General features: G+C 40.5%; 2 protein-coding genes across 3 annotated transcripts; one reads left to right on the forward strand and one right to left on the reverse strand.

Annotated features, from left to right (window-relative positions):
* Positions 1-627: 627 nt before the first annotated feature.
* On the forward strand, positions 628-11319 carry gpr174 (G protein-coupled receptor 174). 2 transcript variants are annotated; one of them, XM_074647983.1, is made up of 5 exons: positions 628-917; positions 1141-1330; positions 7389-7475; positions 9189-9591; positions 10314-11319. In XM_074647983.1, the coding sequence occupies exons 4-5, from the start codon at positions 9394-9396 to the stop codon at positions 11136-11138; spliced, it is 1023 nt and encodes a 340-aa protein (XP_074504084.1). In that variant the 5' UTR covers positions 628-917; positions 1141-1330; positions 7389-7475; positions 9189-9393; the 3' UTR covers positions 11139-11319. The 2 variants fall into 2 exon arrangements, with proteins under 2 accessions (XP_074504084.1, XP_074504083.1); XM_074647982.1 differs by lacking the exon at positions 7389-7475 and having other exon boundaries at positions 657-917.
* A 202-nt stretch (positions 11320-11521) lies between these two features.
* LOC141775063 (integral membrane protein 2A-like) lies at positions 11522-21130 on the reverse strand. The gene is made up of 6 exons (XM_074647985.1): positions 20701-21130; positions 19971-20108; positions 17938-18123; positions 17727-17837; positions 15759-15903; positions 11522-13465 (listed from the first exon to the last, which is right to left on the reverse strand). The coding sequence occupies exons 1-6, from the start codon at positions 20770-20772 to the stop codon at positions 13371-13373; spliced, it is 747 nt and encodes a 248-aa protein (XP_074504086.1). The 5' UTR covers positions 20773-21130; the 3' UTR covers positions 11522-13370.
* Positions 21131-27706: the final 6576 nt, after the last annotated feature.

A 27706-nucleotide genomic window follows, 5' to 3' on the forward strand; every position in this document is an offset into this window, starting at 1 on the left:
ACCTCTGACCTCAGGATATGTGACTGAAAATGGGTTCTATGGGTACCCACGAGGCTCCCCTTTACAGACATGCCCACTTTTTGATAATCACATGCATTTTTTTGGGCAAGTCATAGTCAAATCAGCACACTGACACACTGACAACTGTTGTTGCCTGTTGGGCTGCAGTTTGTCATGTTATGATTTGAGCATATGTTTTATGCTAAATGCAGTACCTGTGAGGGTTTCTGAACAATATTTGTCATCGTTTTGTGTTAATAATTGATTTCCAATAATACATATAGACATACAATTGCATAAAACAAGCATGTTTGTCCACTCCCGTGTTGATAAGAGTATTAAATACTTGACAAATCTCCCTTTAAGATACATTTTGAACAGATAAAAAATGTGTGATAAATTTACGATTAATCATGATTAACTATGGACAATCATGTGATTAATTGCAATTAAATATTTTAATCGATTGACAGCCCTAATTACAATGATTCCATCTGCCACCAAAAGCACATGCAATGTAGCTCGCAAGCGGAAAAAGTGGCCATAATAGCAGAAGTCATGGTGTCAAAAATTCTTATAAACCACTCCCCTACACTCACAGGAAGCACTGTGTGTGCTGAAACCCCCAGAACAGCAGAGACACAGAGAAAGAGAAAGACACACAGAGAGGACACTGTGAGAAACAATACAGGAAATAACTTCAGATTAGAAAAGAAAAAAGACAGCAGAAATTGGATAGGAGAGGCAGAAAGAGAGATAAGAGTGAAGAAAGAAAGAGTGAGGAAGTGAGAGGGCAGGACAGAGAAAGTGAATAGTGCTGGTCATAGGGGGAGGAGGGAGGGGATGGCATGTATGTTGGCTGATGCTTCACCCTCCTGCTTTTTGATGCGACGCAGCCTCAAACCTGAAGACAAAAGGTGAGATATTAACTGTTGATTCCTTTCAAAAAGACAGTGCTGTTGTGTGAGAGGCTGTAACAGCTGGATGCTTTCAGTGTGGAGTCATGCCTCATGGGGGACCTCGCATGCGTGAGGAATGTCTGTTATGTTGAGGGTGTGTATGTGTGTCTGTAGGCCAGAGTGCTCCTTTATCTGCCTGTGTATCTGGGATGGGGATCGTGACATGTTTTTGTTGGAACAGCACACGTGGAGGGACCCAGGCGCTGCTGAGTGGCCACTAACTTTTTGGGGTGCTGATACACGAGGCGAGATGTCGTGCATGAGCGGAAAACCTACGAGGCGCCAGCAACCCACATAGGGATGATTCACAGAGGATGAAATACTGTGTTTCCATTGGCGAGATCTGATGACTGAAAGTGCTGAAATCTAAGGTAGGGGTGCGGACATTTCATAAAACTCTGATATCAACATGATCCTAAGACATATGATGTCTCTGTTATGATAAGATGATGTGTGGACATCACATAAGGGTTGGCCGTGATAGGTCATCATTGTGCACATAACTGCCATAAACCGCAAGGAGGAAATGAAAGAATAATGATTAGTCATTACTAAAAAGACATTGAAGATCATATAGACACTGAGAGAAGCATACTGTACGTGCAAAAGTGAGAGAAGAATCACACTGAAAACAGTCCCACATAGGTCAAAGGTCATTGAGGCTAAAAGGAGGACTGGGGATGGAAGGTCCACTGAGATCTTTCTCAGTGCTGTGAAGTAGGATAAAAGGCAGTCAGAGAGCAGAGGCTACATTGCTGCGGAAAACTTTATGTCTTTAAAAAATCCCCTCTTTACTTGACCAAAGTTCCTCTGCTCGTTAACACCCTCCCCCTGAAGTACTGGACTAGAAAGTTGTGAGGTAAATGTGCTTTGCTTGAGTATTTCCACTTTATGCTACATTATACTTCTACTCCACTACATCTCAGAAGTAAATATTTAGCTTTTTGCTCCACTACATTTATTTTAAAGGTTCTAAATGTGAGATTGGAAGCTTATCTGTTGCCTCTGCATGGCTCTCAACATGGCGACGGCTTATAGTTAATGATGCTAACAGCGATAACCAGGGCAGGACTGGCCATCTGGCATGCCGGGCACTTTCCTGGTGGGCTGACACAACGGTCTTTTTTTTTTTTGTCTAACCGGCCCATAAAACAGGTAGATCAACCCATTGTTTTTTTTGTTTTTTTTGCTACATTGACACTGGGCTGAAGATGATTGAGATTTGTCTGAATCAGCCCCACCACCACATGCCCCCGGAACACACTAGCTAGATACTTTTCCCCACTGTCTGGCTACTCCATATCCATGTGAAAAGCCCTGTTCATCTCAGTTGAGTACACAATTTACAACCACTTGTTGATGGGAATTATCACGTTTCCTCTCTTTTAAACCTTTCTGAATTGCTTTCTACTCATTACACCGCTTTAGTGTTATTAAGGAGTGGAACTGTTGGTATACATAGTGGAGGGCAGAGATGGGTGGTGTGTGTGTGTGGGCCGGTCTGGGCCAAAATGCCAGCGCCAACTTTTCTGTCCCAGTCCAGCTCTGGCGCAACAGTGGAAACAACAGCAACAGTGCTGACAGGGCTAAGGTTAACCTGAGGGGGGACCAGAGGGTGGGCGCTACATTCCCACGATAGCACCGTCTGTCGGGACGGTGTTATCGGCTGTAAGCACCGTATGAGAGCAGTGCAGAACATCAGCCATGAGCTAGCCAGTGGAACACGCTCACATGCACGAACATGCACTAAAAACACGCATGGCTGGCCCGGCTATGTCAACAAAGCACGGAGAAGCTCGGATTACAACACACACAGAGGGAGAGTGACTTCATTCTCTGCTCAGGTAGACATTACTCCTCTATATTTTTACATAGCAAATAGTTGTTTGCTGCTATATTAATGCTCTGGATATCAAATAGAGAACCTTTATTCCTTTAAGGCTATTGTAACAATCCCACATTGGCTCCTACGTTGGGAACCAGCAGACTTACGTACTTAGATCACCAGCTACAACAGTAATGCTACTTACATATTGATGCATCAGTATTTTTTTTAATTTTTTTTTTAATTTAAGGTTAAAGGAATACATACACATACATGTAAAGGGACATAGAGACAGCAGCAACAACATATATAAATAAAAAAAGAAACATAAGAAAAAGAAAAGAAAAGAAAAAAAAAGTGTAATAGTGCAGTGTCAAGAGAAGTTCATATTCATATTCATATACATACAACCAACCTCATATATAGATATATATACATACAGTATATACATATGTCTATATCTACATGCGCATTCATATATATATCCACTTAGACACATTCGCTTACACAATTATCTATTCTATTATACAGACAAAAAAGGACATATTTACATCCCTTTAGTTGACCTTTATCAACATTATTTATTTATTAATTTTGTTTAACTCCAATCCTCACCCTGACTCAAAGTATCCCACCCTGACTCAAAAATGATATTCTGTTCTTTATTTCTATTAAGATCCTTCTCAAGAACCCACTGATGTTTCAAAAACATTTTGAAACGTTCAGTGTTTAATTGCTGTCTTTTTATAGCTTTAAATATAAATGTGTGATGCATCAGTATTAACAATCTAATGATGTAATATATAAAATGCTACATCATTCTGTAGAATGACTCCTTATTTTTATTGTTTTTCCATCACAGAAAGACAACATACACATAGAACAATAAAACAAAACAAAAAAACATGAAAGGATATAGATTGCCCTGTCTCTACAAAGTTTTCTTATTGCTATGACATATTCAATGGTTCATTCCCTCATCTTGTCGTTGACATGTAAACATTGTCCATTTCTCCCACTTCTCTCCACATTGCTCCTCTTGTGTTCTTATCCTGTGGGTTAACAGTTCCATATCATATATTTCATTCACAATTTTCAGCCATCCATCTTGTGTAGGCGGTTCTGCCTTACACCATCTCTTCGTAATGGCCTTCTTACAGGCCGCCAACAACACTTTCAGAAGGTATCTGTCTTCTCTTAACACAGTATTTCCAGTCATATTACCGAAACACAGTACTATACATGACTTGGGTATATCATAGCCCAGAATTTTGCTGATAACCTTATGAACATTTCCCCAAAACTGTACAACTTCAGGGCAAAGCCAAAATATATGTCAATGGTTGACATTTATGGCCCCACATCTTCTCCAGCATGGTTGTGCTACAAACAAGTATTTGTTTGTAATTTGGGGTGTTATAAAAAATCTTCCAACAGTGGTCTCTCCATGTACGTGAAGATGTTGTAGACTGTTGTGTTCTCCAGATATGCAACCATTAAAAATCATCAAAATATAAATTTGTTATCAATCCAGAATACCAATTCATTACTTATAATATAACTTAATCACAATACCAATTCATTACTTATAATATAACTTAATCACAATACCAATTCATTACTTACATATTTAACTTAATCATATTGACTATTTGTTATCTTTTCTTATATGCGCAAATTATTATTTATAATATACAATTTTATAATATACAATATGCACATGCAATACAACATGCAGTGCATACATACACACATACATACACATATATATATATATATATATATATAGATAGATAGATAGATAGATAGATAGATAGATAGATAGATAGATAGTAACTTTATTGATCTCGAGGGAAATTCAAGTTTCCAGCATCACAGTTGTGTGAAACATGTTAGTAAAAAGGCAGTAAAAAAGTTAGTAGTGCAAAGTACAAAAAAATATACCAGATATAAAAATACAAGGAGATGAAGAAAACTGTTAAAACTGAATATAGTGCAGGGTAACAGCTGTGATACACAACTATTAAAAAAGTGAATATAGTGCAGAAGAGACTGTTAAAAATGAGTATAGTGCAGGGCAACTCCAGTAGCTTAGTCTGTGTGCATTATTATCTGTCCTGCAGATACATATAAATATATATATATATATATATGTGTACACACACACATACACACATACATACAAGTTTAATTTGTAATAATACAAAAAATAGTCGTAATAACTTAAATTATACCTTTATCTCAATAGGCGCCTCTTCCAAAACGAGATGTATTCCCAGACTCTGTCATAGAGGAGTCTTGGTTCAGTTCTGACATGTTTATAACTGTTTGGACCTCACTCCTCTCTTTAGCCCCCCTCTCTCGCACGCTGCGCTGCGCCGCCTGTTGCCTTGGTACCGTTTCCATGGCAACAGCAATGTGCACTCGTATCTTGGTGTAGGGCGTTCTGGTACCGGATCCCCTTCTCCTTCAGTCCTGCTTTAATTGGCCCATATGCCTTAATTGCGTCTTTCCTTGATGTCCATTAGTCATTATAGTCGTTGTCAAAGTAAAGTCGTTTGCCGTCAAGTTCAACTCTGCTGCCAGGCTTTCTGAAGGAGCAGCTCTTTAATATGAAACTGTAGAGAGTTGACTATTATTGATCTCGGAGTGTTGGTCAGGACCAGAGCCCTGCTGTGAGCCCTGCTGTGAGCCCTGCTGGATCTGGAGTCCCTCCCTCAGGTAGTGCAGGTGACTTTACAAACAACTCACTCACAAACTCACTAACTAATCTCCCCTCTTTATCTTAATAACTTAAGCTGTCACTTGTACACTGAGGTGGACCTCCAGGTAAAGAGATCTGGCTTGACTTGACTTTTCACTGTTAGTCAATTTCTGGTCATTTCAATCTATGCCAATATAGTCTCTAATAACTTAATTCATCAGTCAATAATTAAAGACAATCCAGTATGTTAGTGGAAAAAGTAAGAATCAGGCCAGTAGCTAATGGATGAGAGGGCAAATCAGTGTGAAATCATTGTTGTACATTAAAAAGTAAACATCCTTTTACATTTGGGGGGAAAAAAGCAAGTATATTAAACTTTTTTGACATGTCTTGCCTGTTATAGTATTTTTGAGGTGGGAAAATTCACATGCCAACAACTTGAAATCAACCCAATATCTACTACCAATATTGAGACATCCCTAATTCCTGGAATGAATACTACTCAATCATTTTAATGATCAAGAAAATAAAGATGCTATATGATTCCAAAATAAACTTATACTTTGCTAAAGTAGCCCAGTTGGATTCATCTTTCCCTATCTAACAGCGAGTCTTTCATCTGGAGGCAGGCTGATTCCAGGTCTGCTATTTGGGTTTGTGCCTCTGCGATGTTAGCGTTTTGACTCTGAAGCTCTGTCTTTAAACTCTGTAAGATCTTCTTTCATAGTTTTCTTGACGTCCTTTTTTAATTCACTAAGATCCCGTCTCATTTCTTGTTTAAAGTCGTTCAGCTCTTTAGAGAGTACTGATGTCAGGCCCTCTAGTAGTGCATGTTGGCTAGCTGTTGTGTTAGCTTCTTCTGCCGTTGCTTCCTCGTCGTCGTCATTCTGTTCAACGAACTCGGCCACACAGTTTTCTTGTGTTTTATTCATTTTCTTGTCAGTCTTATGACTCCTCTGCGATTTCCCTCCTTTCATACTTAAGTTAAACTGGTTTTAATGCTATTTTATATTGATACAAGGTACTTTCATAAACCGACTTTGAGGAGCTCACCACTACACGTCCATCTTGTTTGTAGTGCCATCGGAAGTCTCAGAATGACTACTTTTATTTTGATATATAAGTACATCTTGCTGATAATACCCAACCCACATGGGTTATGCCGGGGGGTACCTGGGTACCAAGTGGGTATGGGCCCAAAATGGGCATCTTATCTGGGGCCCACTTGGATCAACTAAGTTGGTCCCATGTGGGTTCTAGGTGGGTCACTAATGGGAAATTAGTGCATGGGCTCAGAATGGGCAACACAAATGGGGCCCACTTGGATCAACTAAGTTGGTCCCATATGGGCTCCCCATGAGGGCTACCCGTGTGGGTCCTAGTTGGGTCACTACTGGGAAATTAGTGCATGGGGCCAACATGGAAACTGTGGACCAACCCACTTACAACCCATATTTCAGGCCATGTAGTTCCCACATAGAACTTAAACCTGGGGCCGAGATGGGTTTTGGTTTATGTTGCCCAGATTGGGCCCATATAACACCCAGTGTACTCCTGCATGAAACCCACAAGGGCAATTGGCACAGGGCCATTATGGAACCCACGGACAATGCCATACATTTTTCAGCCCATTTACTACCAACATGGGGCCCCACATACAAATGTTGGCTGGGTACTTAGGATGATTTTTAATGCAGGACTTTAGTAATTTTACACTGTTGCACTGGTACTTTTACTCAAAGGGGACATATCATGCTCATTTCCAGGTTCATATTTGTATTTTGGGTTACTACTAGAACATGTTTACATGCTTTTATGTTGAAAAAAACACATTATTTTTCTCATACTGTCTGTCTGAATAAACCTGTATTCACCCTCTGTCTGAAACACTTCGTTTTAGCGCCTGTCTCTTTAAGCCCCCCTCCCGAAAAAGCCCAGTCTGCTCTGATTGGCCTGCGAGAAAAAAATATGGTTCACCTTTGCAAAGGTAGCTTTCAAGCTGTGGGCGATATATTCTAATGAGCCTGCATGTGACAGAGGAAGGAGAGCCAAATGTGAATCACATGTTTTCTGATCTAGGCAGACCACAAAAAACTGACTCAGTGGCCTCATTTCACAGTTTTTGCGTCGGTAGGCACTCCAGATATTCCAATGTTTTTGCCGGTTTTCATCAAGCAGTCCAGTTCAGTTCAGTTCATTACACAAGAACAGTTACTTTCGCGTCTCTATTAAGTTGTGTATGGTATCAATAGAACCAATCCATTATTGGTACCTCCTCGGTCGAGGTTCCAAGCGAGCTGAGCCGATCCTAGAGTCAGAGAGAATCATCACTAGTGCAACACGAGACGTCCTGCACAAACCCGCCGTTTTCAAATAGCCAAGCTACCATCAATAGTGACTGCCATTTTTAATTAACTTGACCCCGCCGTACAAATGATGAAGTGCAGATCCTCTGTTTGGTTGCCGTTGAAATGATCCATCAGTGAATGTCCCGTTGAAGATGATGTCACGACAGTTTCATGCACCGTCGCTATGGTGATCAGTTAAGAATCCTGCAAAACACTGAGAGGGTACTATCTGCAGTGGAAACACATCAAAGAGAAAAGTAGCAGATACCAAAACTTAGTCAAGTCAAGTCGAGTCGAATCGAGCAGAGCCGTACCATGCAGCGGAAACACGGCATATGTGCACAAGCATTGAAAAAGGGAGTTTTTCATGATATGTCTCCTTTAAGGGAAGGATCTGTGTACTAAACTTGTTACAGTTAATAAAGTCATAAATAATAATCAGTATTACTTACAAAACACCTGATTTTGTGTGTAGTCTGTTTCATTTCCCTTGCAAAAAACAGTAACATACTATGTTTAGAACGGAAGTTCTCTTTTTTCTGTTCCATAATTAGCTAGGAACAGTCTAGTCAAATCAGATAATAGAAAGAGACAAACTGTATAAAACAAGGATGACTCTTCACAGCTCACACTGTGTGTTCTTAAGCAGCTTATCTGGGTCAAAGCAAAAAGTAAGGAAACCCATTCTGAACCAGCGTACGCCTACTGATGTTTACAGCAGTGGGTGGATGACACCTACAAGCTGGAAGCTCAGTTCCAGATATTACTGTGCCTTTCCATTTGAAGTTAAAAATCAATATCCGGGTTACCTTAGAGGTTTTAAAATTAAAATGTAAAAGATTTGTGGTGTTGGAAATGTCAAAAAGCATGTGACACTGTTTGACACTGTGAATTCACCACAGAAAGTGTTGTTCTTCATAACCGAGCAGCACGTTTTCCTTGGCCTGGCCTGCTAACCACACACTTGGTCTGCCTTGCTAACCACGCCAGTTTCACACAGGCTTATTGTTTGCTGCCCTGCAGGTGGAGATGCTAAACGGGGACGTGGGCGACTGTAGCAGTTACTGCTCTGTGGGTTTGCATATTTACTGTAAATGCTACTGCAAACGCTGCAATCACACGCAAACGACTCTTTTATGGTTTGCATTAACACATGGGTTAACTAACAAGCAGAAGCTGTGGTTGACAGGCGTGAGCGTCTTTGCATGTGTGTGTGTGTGTGAATGCTGTACAATGTGATGCGTGTCTGAAGGCTCTTTCTCAAAACCTGATATCTATCTGTGCCACATGCAAAACACGCTGCTATTAGAAGTAATATTGTCCTGTTGACCCTTTCCTTTCTCCTCTACCAGGATGTTATGTTGCTGGGATTGAATGAAACATCAACAGTTTATCAGCGCTGGACACACATTTCACTCCTCCTCGCCATAATGGACAGCATGGACGCTCCATCTCACCCGTCACAAGGCGACAAGCAGCTTTCCTGATTCAAGCTTCCTGTTGGTTTCACAAGGCAGCTTGTCTTGACAGTTAACAGTAAACAGCTCTTGGCTTAAGATGAACGATGCCAACCACAACTGCAGTGAAAATCTCCAGATATACCAGCACAATGTGTACGCAGTGGTGTACAGTGTGATCTTAGCGCCGGGCCTGCTGGGTAACGTGCTGGCACTCTGGATGTTCAAGGTTTATATCAGTGAAACCAAGAAAGCTGTGGTGTTCATGATGAACCTGGCTGTGGCCGACCTGCTGCAGGTAAACATCCTTTTTTTTTTAGGTTTTTAGTCATCTAATTTAATTTAATTTTTGGCTTATCCATGAATTATTGTTTCAATTAACTGTTTAACTGATAGCACTTTACTTTAGTCCCCGTAATAAGTATTTAAAAGTAGTATACAACACTTCCTGGGATTGTTTATATCACTCTATAATGTAGTTGTAAGCAGATATAAGGACATTTTAAAGTGTTTAAAGGGGCCCCTTTATGTTTATTTACAGGTGCATACTTATATTTTGGGTTTCTACTAGAATATGTTTACATGCTTTAATGTTCAAAAAACGCTTTATTTTTCTCATACCAGCTGTGCTGCCAACCTCTTTTTCACCGTGTCTGAAATGCTGTTTGAGCTCCTGCCCAGTGTTGCCAAACCTTGCGAGAGAAACAAGCAACCAGGTCTATAGAAACAAAACCAAAATAAGCAACTCTCCTCCCCCAAAAAAGACCAAAACAAGAGACCAATATGAGAGAGAAGTTTGCAAAGTTGTTGGCAACATCATTAAGTTGCTTATTTTGTACCAACAGTTCAAGCTGCAAGGGTTATTTAACCATCTAATCTATTCTAAGATACATTCCAAAGTTCAGTCGAAGCTAAAATGAGGTTTCAGTGGCTGTTACTCTAATCAAGTGGGCATCTACCGCATTGCTTGTTTGTAGTTCTTCCTCTACAGCCATCCTGACTCCTCTCTGCTCTCCTCAGGTGCTCTCTCTGCCTCTACGGATCTACTACTACCTGAACTACACCTGGCCCTTTGGCCACCCTCTCTGCATTATCTGCTTCTACGTGAAGTACGTCAACATGTACGCCTCCATCTACTTCCTGGTGTGCGTGAGCGTGCGTCGCTGTGTGCTCATCAAGCATCCGCTGAGGTACAACTCATCCAGGCGGAGAGGGGATTGGTTTATAAGTGCCCTCGGCTGGCTGCTGGTCTGCTTGTGCTGCCTGCCCTTCCCTCTGCTGAGGAAGTTCAGCGGTGAACAAGACTCGAGTCTCGTCACCTCGGAGGCCGGCGTAACTGACCTGGTGTGCTTCTCAGACCTGCCCATGAGACATGTGAGTATCCCAGTAGCCTGGGCCCTCCTGATCCTGGCAGAGCTGCTGGGCTTCATCATCCCCCTCGTCCTGGTGTTAGCCTGCACCTGTCTGACTGCAGGGAGCCTCCGGGAGCCTCTGACGGGGGCGATTGCTGACCGGGGGGAGAAGCGTAGGGCGTTGAGGATGGTGCTAAGCTGTGCTGCGGTCTTCCTAGTGTGCTTCGCTCCTTACCACATCACCATGCCCCTAGACTTCCTGGTCAAAGCCAACGTCCTGCGCAACTGCGCCGTCAGGGACCTGATTCTGCGATGTCACCCCGTCACTCTCTGCCTGGCCAGCCTGAACTGCAGCCTGGACCCGCTCATGTACTATTTCACAACGAATGAATTCAAGAGGCGACTGAGCAAGCCGGAGATACAAGAGAACCTGACTTTGACCAGGCGTCGTCTGTCATGTAAAACTGGAAGAGTGGACACAGTGGAGGACTAGAGTAAAGCCAGTCTCTCTAAGCTCTCTTGTTGAAGAACCAACAACCACTAAGCCCCGAGATAAAGACTCCCTCAAACTAACGAAATATAGTTTACATGCAAACTAGTACATGAAAACATGGGAGTAAGTTTCAAAATGTCATTTTTTTTCTATTTATATTTCAATAAAAGGTGTGTCTGTTCTTTCTAAGTTTGTTTGACCCTGGTGAAGAGTGAGCTGTTCCTTATGAAGGATGGACCTGCCATCAGTGCCGACATCTCTAAAAAGCATCAGGAAATACAGAATACATCTAAATTTTCCCTCTAGATTCAATTTCATGATGAGATAAGAACATGAAGAGGCCGTGTTGGAGCTTCTGTAATAACAAGCAAACAGCCACAATATTCAGTAGGTAAAGAAACTTTATTCAACAATAAAGTGAATTCAGTTCATTAGCTGCACACAACATTGGTTTTTAACTAATCTTCTAGTATTGTTAAAAAGCTGAGACAGAAACACAGTTTTTACACGCACACTTCCTGTCTGATTGTCTTTCTGTGCAGGCATCGAGTGGGAAACCACTGAAAAGTTATTTGGCAAAAGGCCATTTTTTTCATACTTTCAAGCTCTTCCTTAAAGCTGCAGTAGGTAACTTTTGAGCAAATATGATTAAAAAGTTATTTTTGTAAAATGGTCACTATATCCTGACAGTAGTGCATGAGACAGATAATGTGTGACAAAAAAATCATGTTTCCCTGCCTCTTCCTTGTACTCATAATGCAAATTTCAACGTGCCTGAAAGAAAACAACCAATCAGAGCCGAGCAGTCTCTACAGCAGCTGTCAATCACTGCTTGTGAAACTCGCAAACTCCGATCAAACGGTCAAACTAGGCAGCACTGATCAAATATTAATCAATATTCTGTAACTGTAATGCCTATTTCTTGCCTCAAATGTTTTTAGAAACATATCTTCGTGTACTGTTTAGCTGTAAAATGAGAAAGTTGCCAGTGGGCGGTGATTGGTTTTGGCACGACTGTTTTCAACATGGCGGCTGGGTCAAAAACTGTTTTCCTTCTTGCAGATGCCATTAGGAGCACTAAAAGAGGAAGAGGAACATGTTTTTTTTCACAGATTACCTGTCTGATGCAGTACTGTCAGTATAAAGTGACAGTTTCATAAAAAATAACTTTTTGATCATATTTGCTCAAAGTTACCTACTGCAGCTTTAAGGGCGTTCAAGGACAATTGCTTTGTGCAGATTCATCGAAGGATTTTTACAAACATCTTGTTCCTGTGACAATTTTAAATAAATAGAGTTCTGCAAAAAATTGTAGTCACCTATAATAGTGAGCTATTTATTAAAGCTACCTCGGATTCATAAATAAGAATTTAAAAACAGAAAGAAAGTGTTTTTCAAATTTGGTGAAATTTCCCTTTAGCTCATCGACCGTCCTTTCAAGTTTATCGTCACAAATGAGGTTTCTACACAAACACGAGTCATATGGGGTGCTGGACTGCTCGCCGTCAGGTAGGACACCATTAATTACATAAAATCATCACACAGCAGGACAGCAGAGGCCTCTGGGAGCAGCGGGGCACTCTGGGAAATATCTACAAAAAGGGGTGAGTGAGAGCTCGGGGGGGCTCGAGCATCTCCGGTACCGTCCAGAGCAGAAACGGACGGCCATGTTACATGTAACTGTACTGTACCATATGTTTCCTGGATGACTTGTGCTATGTCACACTATAACAAGGCTGCTCTAGAAAACCCATTGAGAGTGGGAACAGTAGGCCGACACACAGACAGATCTGATATGAATGACTTCTCAGCATCACTAGGATATTCAGTAGAAGAAGGACTCTCGTCTGGACGTGAGTGTAATACAGTAACAACGATAAGACAATTCAGCAGGAAGCTACGGCAACAGAACAGAAACCAACGCAACAAATGAAACTTAGTATACTTATAGTAAGCAGGCTGACGCTGGTTATTAGTACAAGACTAACTAGTTAATACTTGAGCAAGAGAGCTATGACCTATACAGGTTCAGGGGGTTAGGCTATATAACGCTGGAACTTAAATTCACTTATCACATGGGGTTAAAGCGAGGGAGGCAAAAAAGTTAATAGTTTTATACAAAAGTAACTTTCTGCTGAAAGCTGTTCACTCCTTCGCCTACTCCCTCCTACTCTCTCTCTGTCACTATCACTCTCTCTCACTCGCTTCCTGATCTACGCTCGAGCCCTCCCATCAAGCCTTGCAGATCCGGGTCTCCGTCACAAACTTGTTCTCGAAGTGGTGGATGGTGAAACATTCGTCCGCGGAGCGCTTCTGGATGCCTCCACCTGATGGACACAAAGACACATAAACGTTAGTCCTAAATGTTGAAGTGACTACATGTTTGATACGTTTTCCTTTTCAAGTCTAACTCATATTAAAATTTATTTTTGCTAAGAAATCGGTATGTATGTGGAGGTGGGCATGGTTGGTATTCAGCTGCAGGAGAGAGGGAGGTGTGGGGAAGGCTCATGAGAGCAGTGAGACCAGATGAGTTGATTGACACAGCTGGTGCTTATTGTCTAATCACACTCTCCCTTTAAGTGCAGCAGTGTGCTGGACCTCGGATGGCAGAGACACACACAGAGAGGAGCAGGCCACGTAGGCTGGTGGTGTTGTGGCCTTAAGAACGGAAAAAGAGTTGTGTTTGCACTAGAGCTGTCAAAATTAGCTCGATAATAACGTGCCGACGCAAATTAGTTTTAACGCCACTAATTTCTTGAACACATTAACACAACTTATGATTTTTAGGGCTCAGTTTTAAAGCTAGAATGAAGATACTGGCATCATGTGAAACTACATAAAAACCTAAGGAATCAATTGGTTCCAACCATGTCCTACTACCGCGTCAGGAAGGAGGTCAAATAACGCTCCAAACTTACGCTAAATTTTGGTGAGGAAAAACTGTCATGGCCATTTTCAAAGGGGTCCCTTGACCTCTGACCTCAAGATATGTGAATGTAAATGGGTTCTATGGGTACCCACGAGTCTCCCCTTTACAGACATGCCCACTTTATGATAATCACATGCAGTTTGGGGCAAGTCATAGTCAAGTCAGCACACTGACACACTGACAGCTGTTGTTGCCTGTTGGGCTGCAGTTTGTCATGTTTGCCATATATTTTTATGCTAAATGCAGTACCTGTGAGGGCTTCTGGACAATATTTCTCACTGTTTTGTGTTGTTAATTGATTTCCAATAATAGATAAACATACATTTGCATAAAGCAAGCATATTTTCCCACTCCCATGATGATAAGAGTATTGACTACTTGACAAATCTTCCTTTGAGGTACATTTTAAACAGATAAAAAATGTGCGATTAATTTGTGATTAACTATGGACAATCGTGAGATTAATATTTGAATCGATTGAAAGCCCTAACTGCTGAACCTCATGCGCCTGGGGACCAGGCAGCCTGAGGCGCATCGTACAAGTTGTAAATCTGTGTTAAAGAAGTGTGTGATCAGTCCTAAATTATTGGAGAACCTACGGTGGCAGCAGTCTCGCTACAATATGTTCTTAGCATTGACTTTGACTTGTGTACTTATCAGTCAAAACTGTAATGACAAAAAAATATGAATGTTAAAGAGGACCTATTATGCTCATTATCAGGTGCATACTTGTATTTTGGGTTTGTACTAGAACATGTTTACATGCTTTAATCTTAAAAAAACACTTTATTTTTCTCATACTGACTGTGCTGCAGCACCTCTTTTCACCCTCTGTCTGAAACGCTCTGTTGTCGAAAAGTTGTGATTAGTCAACCAAACCCTTCAGACTCAGCTCCAGCACTGCTCTAACTAGCTTTGTTTGAGGGCGTGCCAAACTAGTCTCTGGGCAGATATTATGCAAATATGTTACTTGGTGACATCACCACGTTACAGAAGAAAAGGCGGGACTTCAAGCAAGGTGTTGCAGGCAGTTCAGGAGTGTTTCTGTGGGGGAGAGTAACTCTCTTTGGCAATGAGTTTGGAACTTTGCAGACCTTTTACATGCACAAAAAACTATATAAAACTGAAGGAAAGGGAAAAAGCACAAAAGCATAATATGTACCCTTTAACTTTTATTTACAGCCCCCATTTTTTTTCCTAACTGACAATGTTGGTAGTGGTAATTTGAGTAGTGCAATATCTGTATGGGCACTAAAAATAGTTTGTTTTATAAATTCAAAATCTAAATTAGCTACTTTTGTGGTGTTATGTAGAGAAAGCTGTACCTTAAAAAGTCAAACTAGATTCAAACACCCTGCTCCCTTTTAACTGGCTGAATCAATTTTAGTTGTGTTAATAATGGGTTTTATTTAGCTGTAACCTTGAAATGTCGCCTCTCAGATGCGAGCTGACCGCTGCCATGGCAAAACAAAAGCCTGCCCAGAGGCTTGAAGCTTAGACACCATGTCCACAAAAATGGTTTTATCCTCTTTTGAACAATAGCAGCAGTATCATTACCACAGCTTATAATTCGTCACACAAAAGGTGAGGAAGCATAAAATGAAGACAAATGCAGGTACTTTTAAATTCTGAATGAAGCTTAACAAACATGACAAAATGTCAGTTTTAGCTGTACAGTACATCCAGACCTGGCAGGCTGGAGCGGCGTTGCATCCTGTACGTTTCCTTTCCATCACAAAGCCGGCGGATGTAGAAGCCCAGAGGCTTGATGTCATCGATACGCTCCGTCACCACCAGGTCCTCGTGCACCAAGTAGCTGCGGTAGGAGCCGGACTGGGACAAAAAGAAGGGATCGTGAAGAAATCATAAGACATCTTTAAACCACGTTTAGTCTTCGTGCAAATAGAAGCAGCCAAGTGTGAAACTAAGAGTGGGAAGGACTTTGTCTAATTAATGAATCATTGCCAAACTTCTGCATTTCATGAAACAGTTCCACATTGGATAATGAAATTCACTGATTGCACCACCACCCACCAAACACCAACTGCGGTACAACATGTCATGGTGGAGAACTCAGTGAAAATGATTTGTTCTCAGTGCCCACATACAGTCTGACTCTTCTCTAACTTGGTCTAGCTGACACTGTTCTTCCTTCGCAAATCTCAACTTTTTTATTTAAAAAAAAAAAATGTTTTGTACTATTGTTATAAAATACACCAGTAGTATTTTTTTTTATTAATTTGTTTTCTGAAGAAATAACTGTCTATGATCAAAATGTGATAATTTCTAGCCATGCTAGCATCATGGCTATACGGATGGCAATGACTGACCCATTAACTTTTCATCCAGTGCCATCATCAGGTCAAAATTTAATTAGTAAGCAAATACTTTGGTTAATAACTAAAAACTTAAAAACTAATATTTGAGTTTTTTTGTGTTTAATGCTAGTTAGCAAATGATAACATGCTAAAACAATAAACCAAAGAACATATATTGCCAAGAACTGAAAGTCAAGCACCCAGCAGCAAAGCTACGCTTCTACCATTTTGCACTGAAAGTGACTACCGGAGTGCCAGTAAAACGTCCGCCTATAAAGTTCCGTACGAAAGTAAAAATTATTTCTATTCCATTGTCATATTCTACCAAAATGGCCATTGTTGAACATTAAATATTACAAATATATTAAGCGTTTCCAGTCCAAAATGGGGGCAATGGCAAAAAAACAGCGGAGTTTTGTCTCTTTGCTTCTGTACTCTTTGACTAAATGAACTAAGATGGTGAACATTGAAAACATTATACCTGCTAAACATCAGCATGTTAGCGTTGTTATTGTGAGCATGTTAGCATGCTGATGTTAGCATTTAGCTCAAAGCGCTGCTGTGCCTTAAATAGCATTTAAAAGGAACAGTGTGTAGCATTTAGGGGGATCTAATGGCAGAAATAGAATATTATATTAATAAGTATGTTTTCTTTAGTGTATGATGACCTGAAAATAAAAGTTGTTTTGTTTTCGTTACCTTAGAATGAGAATGTTAATCTACATAGGGAGCTGGTCCTCCTCATGGAGCTGACCGCAATGTTTCTACAGTAGCCCAGAACGGACAAACCAAACACTGGCTCTAGGGCCATTCATGTTTTCACATTTTTCGTCGGCCACCGTAGTTCTCTTACGCGCTTGGCACGCGGTAGGAGTTTCAGTTGGTTTCAATCAGCAACCTCACCACTAGATGACACCAATCCTACACACTGCACCTTTAATACCTTCCACTACAGATTTAATTTAGTGGTCTACTGAAACCTTTTTTTCACATCACATATGTAACAACAATGAAAGAGGAAAAAAATATGTGAGTACTAAATTCTGGTGAAGATTACTCACACAATGTTACTAATACAGAATGTCTGGGAAAGGGGAAGATGATATGTGCTGGAAATTTTTACTCTACAAATTACAGACATGACAGATTTGCACAGGATTAAAGCACCGACAATCTCTGGAATTATTATAAAGCCCTGGATTTCCCCAGGTAATATTTAGCCCTTAATATTAGAGCTTATGCGTGAGCTTGAGAGAGAGTGCTGTGCCAGTATAGTTTGTCTCTCTCTACCGGCAGCTGCATCCTGAGATCCGAGAACACGAGCTGATCACTACTCACCATCAGCTGTGAGAAGAGGTCGATGAGGTCCTGAGGGGGGAGCACCACCGAGGTGTTCAGAGGAATCACAAAGCAGGTCCTCAGAGTCAGGTCCAGATATGCCGTCAGCTTCTACTCACACACAAAAAGTAATCAGGAAATAAACCACATTAACAGGAGAGCGCCAGCATCTACAGTACTGTAACTGCTGTATTCACTGTGTGAGTGTTACCCTGTTGAAGTCATGGAGGATGTAAGCAGGGTCCCCAGGTCTGAAACGGGGAGGTGGGATGCTGATGACGGCCATGCTGTCAGAGATCTCCACCTCCTCCTCCACCCGTGGCAGGTAGTACGGCTGGTTCTCTCCTCCAGCTCCGCCTGACACGTCACTGAACTGCATCGCACCGTGATACAGCCTCTGGAGGACACACGCAAGCAACAAAATAAAACACGTTGATGCACACAAAGACAAAAATCCAGGCACATTTTTTTTCATGACTTCGTGGTTAACAAATGTATCGTTAGTTTTGGGATTAAATGTTTTCATTTACTTCTTTTAATGCCCCCACATTCTGCATTATCTACTTGTGTTTCAACCATCGGAAAAAAATCAGCATGAACCAGCTGCACAGGAAGTACTTTGAGGTTGCCCATTGCAACATTTAGTCATTTCTGCATAGGAAAAAAACAACACATGCCTCCAAGGTACGTTATCAACACGTGGTGATGTGGTTCTTTGCTTATGCAACCACAAGTGGTCTTACACTGTAGATCTACCCTGCCAGTGGTTTCTCAACAGTGCCTTCCTGTCTGCTCTGCAAACAAACTGTACCAGTCTTGCCTAAGCAATAACATACTGCAGCAGTACAGCTTGCTTATGAGTGGCAACAGATCAGAGTATCTACATCACAGAGGCAGGATTTGGTCTGAAAAGAAGCGCTGACGAAGCTTAAAGCTGCATTAAATGACTTTCGGCCACTAGGGGGCAGAAAATACCTTAAATATTCCACTGAATTTTGTACTTTCTTAAAAGATATCTGTAGTTTCTTTCGTTACTGTTTATGTTTTTGCAGGTGTGTTATATGCATATATTGTTTTATGACAAAAATCGATAAGCTTGCTAGATGTTCAAGTCAACCAACCCAATCTGTTGACTGTTATCTGGAGACCAAACCAAATAATGAGCTGACAGTGACTAGATAGATAGATAGATAGTAACTTTATTAATCCCGAGGGAAATTCAAGTAGAAGTGGCATAACCTTGTGGACCGTTGTGTCTATTCTCAATACAATTTGTAGAATCATTCAGGTAAGAGGAAGGTTAAGTCTTAAATATCACAGTTTGTAGGTGGGATGTATCTCCTAAACAAAGTTGAATTTCGTTTGAACTAAGAAGTGTGTGTGCATTCAGTTTAATGAGCCAGTTTAAGCTTTGCTTCATTTGCATGAGATAGGAAGCCCCTGCGGGCACAGATGTACTATATTGGATGTGAGACCCTCTCACTGACAACACAGCAACATTTTAAAAAAGGTGAAGTCTGCACTTTCTCTGAAGACGAAAGTGAGCAAGCGTCAGCATTCCAGTTTCCCACCAAGGCGAGACTTTAATAACTCTTCTCAAACTCAAATGACACTTCCTTTGCACATCAGCTTACTAACGCAAGTAATTTTTATTCAGGACAACATTTTTTACTTTGCACACTTTGCTAACTTATATAGTATGTTATGGCACACTTTTCTAATGTATACAGTATTATAGTATGTTATTGTTATTCTGTGTTTATATTTTATATTGTAGTTGTAGTAGTCTCTTCTGCACTATATTCACTTTTTAACAGTCTCTTCTGCACTATATTCACTTTTTTAATAGTCGTGTATCACAGCTGTTACCCTGCACTATATTCAGTTTTAACAGTTTTCTTCATCTCCTTGTATTTTCATATCTGGTATATTTTTTTGTAGTTTGCACTACTAACTTTTTTACTGCCTTTTTACTAAAATGTTTTTGCACTATGGAAGTGTGATGCTGGAAACTTGAATTTCCCTTGGGATCAATAAAGTTACTATCTATCTATCTAGTAGTCTGGCATATTTATAGTGTATTCTAATATATTATTTTTATTGTGTGTATACTATAGATATTTATCTCTAGTGTTGATATATATAGTTACTGTGTATTTACTGTTCCTGTACATTGCCTGGATAATCTATCTATCCATCTATCTATCTATCTATCTACAAACAAAAGCAAACACACATATGTACCTTTGGGGTGAAATATCGATAGAGGCATGCTCCCCCAACGATGAGCCCACTGAGGATGAAGGCGATGCCCAGCAGTGTGAGCAGACAGCGACCTGTGGAGCCCTCGTTGCCCACTGGAGCAGAGGCCAGCTCAGGGTCCTACACGCACACGCACGCGCACGCGCACACACACACACACACACACACACGTGTATACTGTCAGCAAAAATCATAATATTGTATATCATAATAATATCAACATTCAACACATACATTAAATGGTTCATATTTTGTTACACTTTGTTTAGCTCTTTTTTTTTTACTGTGTTAGCTGATGCATCTTGTTTGTTTTTTTGCACTATCCCCTTTGCTGCTGTACACTGCAAATTTCCCTACTGCGGGACTAATAAAGGAATCTCTTATCTTATCTTATGCAGCTTTGCCTGTGCAGTCTATAATGCCATTGAGTGTTTGGCCTCTGCAGAACAGCTGTGTTGATGTTCAGCAGATGGGCGGTCCCTCTCTGTGTGCGGCTGCTGCATCATGTGCAATAAATATGGCTCTGTGTGCAATTTACAGAAAACACTGCAAACCTCTTAATATCAAGTGTGCAAAATGCAAGATAGCACATAATGAGCATATAAAACACACACAGAGATGGAGTGCATGGTCCCAGCGGCCAGTGCAGGCCCTCCATGCTACCAGGCTATAAGCAGACACCGGGCTGTCTCTCTGCAGCCCGTTAGCTCACCTTATCAGCGTCCGCCACCTCTTTGCCCAGCGCCTTCTGCGCCAGAGCCGAGTTAAAAGCTATCTTCACCATGCTGGAGCAGGACAGTCAGCTTGGGTTTCTTGTGCAAACAGAAGAGGAGGATGAGAGTAATAAGTGTGTCGGTGCTGGACTGCAGCAGCTCGGTTACTCGGTTCCTCTCAGCAGCAGCAGCAGCTCCTCCGCGTTGTGACGCACTTTGCAACCTCGGCTTTATCTAGAGCTTCCGGTGGCTGGAGGGGATTAAAGACGACATCCGCACCGGAAACTAGAGAAAAACTACTTAAACTTCAAGCTGCATAACATATATAAACATGAGACGTTTAGGATAATTTAGAAGACTGTTATTACTGGTTTGACAGCGACCACTGAAACCATTTATTACCTCATTTATTGCCTCCTCTTGGGAGTTCATGTGTGCGGCTTTGACGCCATCTAGCGGCCGCAGTTGGAAAGCACCCATATTTTTATTTTATTTATTTTATTTTATTTTATTTTATTTTATTTTATTTTATTTTATTTTATTTTATTTTATTTTATTTTATTTTATTTTATTTTATTTTATTTTATTTTATTTTATTTTATTTTATTTTATTTTATTTTATTTTATTTTTTATTGGCACTTTATTAATCCCCAAGGGGAAATTAAATTTTTACACTGTTATTTTACATAGAACATACACACAGGCCCGAAATACACACGTGCACAAACAGGACCTATGTACATGCATTAATGGAGAGATGTATATAGGTGCATTAATTAACACATGCATTAATGGAGAGATGTCAGAGCGAGGGGGCTGATGCCTGACAGGCGCCCCGAGCAGTTGGGGGTTTGGTGCCTTGCTCACGGGCACCTCGGCAGTGCCCAAGAGGCAAACTGGCACACTCAGTACTTGGTCCAACACTTTTTATCGTGCTTTTAACAATTGAAACGTGCAAAACACAACTCTCCACATGAGAGGTCATGCAAAGTATAATAATAATAATTATACATTGGAGAAGAGTGTGCTTTACCGCCAGTCTTGCCACAGTAATAACAGTAATAATTGAATAAAATAAATGATATTAAAAATATTAACTAAAAAAATAAATACATAGAAAATAAAAATAAATAAATAATTCCTATTACCCTTGTCAGCAAACCAATTGGTGTATCTGCAGTGGGTCTGTCCAAATTCTGTTACTGCAATCAAGTGTGACTAAAGAGTAGGTGGGAAACTCGTAATGAAGATGGTGGTATACATATTTGTTAATGTTTCAGTTTCTGGGCTGGTTAAAGTAATTTATAAAAGTTAACCATATTTTGTAGAACTTACCCTCCTATCTTTTTAATGAGAACTTTATTTTCTCTAAATCTAAATGCGTCATGAAATCACTCATATTTTAATGTAATGGAAATGCTCCCATCAGTCTTGTCTAGAAGGGAACCTGTCTCTCACGGGACTCGCTGCCCGACGACCTATTCTAACCTTAACTATTTTAGGTCAATGCCTAACCTTAACTATTAGAGGTCAATGCCTAACCTTAACTATTAGAGGTCAATGCCTAACCTTAACTATTTGAGGTCAATGCCTAACCTTAACTAGTCAAGGTCAATGCCTAACCTTAACTATTTGAGGTCAATGCCTAACCTTAACTATTAGAGGTCAATGCCTATCCTTAAGTAGTCAAGGTCAATGCCTAACCTTAACTATTTGAGGTCAATGCCTAACCTTAACTATTTGAAGTCAATGCCTATCCTTAAGTAGTCAAGGTCAATGCCTAACCTTAACTATTAGAGGTCAATGCCTAACCTTAACTATTTGAGGTCAATGCCTAACCTTAACTATTTGAAGTCAATGCCTATCCTTAAGTAGTCAAGGTCAATGCCTAACCTTAACTATTAGAGGTCAATGCTTAACCTTAACTAGTCAAGGGCAATGCCTAACCTTAACTATTAGAGGTCAAAGCATAACCTTAACCACAGTTTGCTGGTTCCCTTCTAGACACTACCTTCCCGGTCAGGAAAAATCAGCTTCCATTCATTAGACTGAACCTAATACCACAAGACTTGAACTATTTACACTTTCAATTAAGCTTGTCTCCATTTACCTGCTATGTTCTGTGCAGCACATGACACAAAAATGACTCAATTTTGCACTGTAATGAAATGAAAATAATATTTGGAGTGCATAAAGTAGCCCATTCATCTCTGTGAATATTCCACTCTGTAAACTGACTCTGTAAATATATCCCCCTCCTAAAGGCTGGGCACTACCTGCCAGGGTGTCTGCCCACTCACACACACAGTACGCCGCCTTCACTGCACTGCGTGGAAACACAGGCCGGTGCCAAGGCTATACTGTATGTCTGACACATATCCTCAGTCCTCTGGTCTGTGGTGGTCCTGTGCTTCCTCTGCTTTCACTCTCCTTGGTTGTATGTACGAGTAAATAAACACTTACTGCTGTACCGGCGCTCTAATTCCACGCAACTCTGTGGCATCTCTCCAGCCCTCTGCACTGCAACTGTACCATATGCATCTCCCAGTCTCACAAACACACACACACACTCTGCAGCGAGGCTATGATATTTCCTCTGTTAAACAGACAGATTGGACCGGTAATCACCACTGAAAGGTACATAAACAGAGCAGCTGATTTCTGTACCTTACTCCCCCTCCATCCACCCCCCTAAACTTGACTCTCCCTGAAAAGCCTAAGTGGTCCTGAAGGCTTGTTTATGGGCTCGTCTTACGCTGTGTTTGATCTGAGAGCTTGCCCACACATGCATGCGTGGACACACACGCACACACACGCAGCGAGCGAGAGGGAGAGCCAGCATTAGCAGTAATAGCTGAGATGATAAACAAAAGACTTAGATTTAATCCTGAGGGCTTCTCGGCATCACACACAACAGAGGAAGAGGGGGGAAAAAGCAGAGGAGGGGAGCCAGGAGGAGATCTCGTTCCAGAGGGAAACGAGGGATGATTGGGGGGGGGCGGCAGGTGGGGGTGACATGGAGTGATTCTGGGGGAGAGTAAAGTGATGACTGGGAAAAACAGGGAGAGGCAGAGCAATCTGCAGTGTCTGATGCTTGAGTGAGTTTTCCGAGGAGCTGATTAACGGCAGATTAAACTCGCCGTCCATCCAGTTTACATCTCAAACTTTCTAATAAGCCTGCTAGGTAGAATTTCTGTGCCTCTCAGACTGAAAACATACACAAATGGACACCCATGTTTTTGCACACATGCAGGCACACACAGAGGCAACAGGGCGTCATAATGGTGGATGGCAGGCGTGCATTATGGGAGTTTGGATGCCAGTGTTTCCCTGTGGTCTGGAGAAAGCGTCCAATAAAAGCAATGCACATGTAGACACAAACACACACACTCATTCGCCGCCTGCAATGTCAGCAAACTGAGAAAGTCTGCAGGGGCATTCATAGAGTGTGAGAAAAAGAAGCTCTCATGCATGACATCACCCGCACGAAAGCCAAAAAATATGAACACACACTTCATAGATTTGTCATCAATTTCAATACCAGACATGTGAAGCCGCAAGTGACAAATGACTTTGTCCCTTTCACTGCTCCCAACAGTATCGGCACACACACTCATATATAGCCCCCACAACTGCTATGGTAACAGCTGGCCACAGAGTTGCGTTGAACCAAAAAGTTAGACACTGCTCAGTGCTTCATAACGTCACTGACATGTCTTCATGTGGACCCACCATAATCACCATGTGCCTCGAGTGGGAGAACATTTAGTGGTCAAAGAGAGAGAGAGCGATGGAGAAGAGTATGAGAGAAACAGAAGAGCAGATCTCATGGGTATACAGGCCTACATGTGGCGGAGAGCAGTGATGCTGCTTCAAAGCCCCTTTCAGATTTCCCCTCCCAAAAAATCAGCGTGCATCACACTCTCATGATCCCTGCGCTGCCACACACACACTTTTGGCAATCGCATATGGCTTGGAGACATGGGTGACAAATGAGTCTTTCCTGTGAGTATCAGCTTCTAAAGCTACCTTCGCTCTCCCATAGCACCGCCTGTCTGCCTGTCTTCATCCCCTCAGCTTGGCTCACCTCAGGGAAATGTAATAATTTCATGCTGAAGGAGCTCTGGTGGGGGTGTTGGGTACATTTCTTGCTAGTTTTTAGCTAGCTGGTGTGCGTTACCAAAGAAACGTTTTATTAGTTTTGAGGGGAATGTGTGTGTTTTCTGTAAAGGTGAAACCAAGGAGTATCTCTTTGTTTCATGCTCTCATAACCAGTTTGTTCTGGAAACAATTCATGGAAGAGTTAAGAGGCAAATCCAAAGCAATGCCTATTGATCATAATAGTATTATCTCTGGTGTTTTATTTGAAGACTAAACAAATTGACCTAATGATTAAGGTTGTACTAATTTTAGTCCAATTCTTTATTCATAAGGCAAAATTCTCAAACAGCCCACCATCTTCATATGCCATTATAATGAAACTCATCTCTATATTAAGAGTTATCAAAATATGCCAAAGACCTCTTTATATTATTTGAATATTATCTCACCCTAATGATTGCTTAATTCCCCCTTTCTGTTTTACCTGGTTTTATTTAAGTCATGCTTTTTTTAATTAATTAATTATTTTTTTATTTTATTGTCTGTGTAAATGTTTTATTGTCTATTGTGATATCTGTTCAGTTTTGAGGCTGATAACTTTGTTATTGTAATGATTTTGCAAATTCATTCATCTTGTGAATAAAAAGAAAAAAGAAAGAAAGAAATGTGAGGGGATGTCCTGCCCTTTCCGGTGGACCACCATGGAATCTTATTTATGATATAAAAAATATGAACGGTAGTCAACGGAGAGAGACTAATGTTTTTTTGATCCCTTTTGAATTGCGCCCAAAAAAAAGACAATTTTGCAAGTCAAGAAAGTCGCAGTTTGTTGTAAAACTGTTGAAGTATCAGACTGTGAAAATACGTAATTAGAAAGACTACACACCCAAAAGTCGCGTGACGTCACTCTCATTGAAGCTACGATGCCTATGTGTGTTTCGTACTGGGATTTACTCACACGAGCAACGAGTTTCGCTTGTTCTTTGTCCTCCTAGTTGATAAAAACACCATGAGTCGCTGGATAAAACACATCAGGTAAGATAACGTTTCATCTGTGCGTGGAACATAGCTAAATTAGCGCTAGCTACTGTTGGTAACGTATATTGTACGAGACGAGAGATGTAGTTCACTGAGCGGTTTCACGCTAAACTAAATGATACTACGACAAACCTACGACGAGCTGTGACTTTCTTGACTTGCAGGATTATGTTTTAAATTGACAAACATCATATGTGTGATTCATGGCGTAATTCAAACGGATTAAAAAAATATTTATCTCCCTCCGCTGACTACCTTTAATATCTTTCCCAAGGGGAGTGACCTTTGCCTCTCTTGGAGGCTGTCCAAGGAAAAGCAATCACCTATGTAAACAGAAAGTCACTATAATATCACAAGCTGTAGCACACCTTCCAAAGATGACAGTTTAGAGTTATTTAAAGCTTAACAGGCAGTAGAAATATGAGTTTCTGTTTATGCCAACCTAGCTGGCGTTATTTGCAAAATGTTATTGGCATAACTTTTTTTAATTTCATGTTTCTTGTGTTATTTTGGTGAAAGGTAATTTAAAACATAACCAGTTTACATTATCATTAGGCAACCCTACATTTTATCAAGCACTGGTTTCTGTTTATCAACCACATTTCATGTTAGCTTATCTCTTTTACTCCTCACTCTGAAAGGGCCGATAGCAGCCTGCTAGCAGGTTTAGCTGTTAGCATGTAAACCGTTAACCTACATATAGCTGCTACTGCGTGTAAATAATTAGTAACAACCAGGGAATGAAATTAGCACCTGCCACCTGCCAGATACAGGGTAAATGTTGGTTCTGGCAGGTGAAACTTTCAGGTCACCTGCCACCATGGCAGAGAGAGGTTTTCCTTATATTAAGAAATATTATTTTTACAAAGCAATTCTAAAGCCTAAATTAAATATATGGTAACACTTCATTTTACAGGTCCACAAATTTCATGGTAATTAGGTGATAATTAGCAAGTTACCTATTTGAAATTTCTTTAGAATTACTGCCAAATTACCCAATTATTAACCTCAAAATGTATTAAAAATGAATTTACTAAAAACATTATTTAATAATTATATTCCGCTATTTCCAAATAGCTGATCATTTATTTAATACATCTCCAGGAAAAGAATACAATGTTAATTGATAGGCTTTATTTCCATGTCTGCTGGTAAATAGATGATAATAGTGTAGATGATAGTAGATGATAGTTTTGGTTTTGGAGGTAAATATTTGGTAAATATTGGGGTAATTTGGAAGTAATAGGTAACTTGCTAATTATCACCTAATTACCATGAAATTTGCGGACCTATAAAATGATGTGTTACCAAATATAGTCATGCATTAAGGTTACATGATATATTCCATAATTCTACCGTCTGGTACCACTGACTCAGTGTTTACCATTTTAAAGCGTTCTATCTAGATTTCAGAAGTGGCAGACAAAAAAAATGAGTGGCCGGTATAAATGTTCAGTGACCTGCCACAGTGGCAGGTGAGGAAAAATGTTAATTTCAGACCCTGGAAACAACTAATCTCTACGTATGAAATGTGTGTAGTGGAACCTGTTTTAAATTAGTGAAATATAAATCTCCATTTTGTAAACTCTTATGGTAGCCTATAACTAGGATAAGCTTTAACTTATCAAGTGCTGGTTCAACTACAATGAAACTGAAAAGTTACTCTCCTTCACTTCTTTTTACAAACACAGTGGATTTGAACACACTTTTAATAAGAGCTGTTTGAGTCATTTATTGAGGCTACGATAATATATGATGTAACATGTAATATAACTTTTATATGCCTATATATTCAAGAGGAATGGCTGTTTTCTCTAAACTTGTGTCTATCTGTTGGAACTATCAAAGAGATGGTGAAAAGCCAA

Source organism: Sebastes fasciatus, chromosome 10, assembly GCF_043250625.1.
Source record: "Sebastes fasciatus isolate fSebFas1 chromosome 10, fSebFas1.pri, whole genome shotgun sequence".
Taxonomy (NCBI): domain Eukaryota; kingdom Metazoa; phylum Chordata; class Actinopteri; order Perciformes; family Sebastidae; genus Sebastes; species Sebastes fasciatus.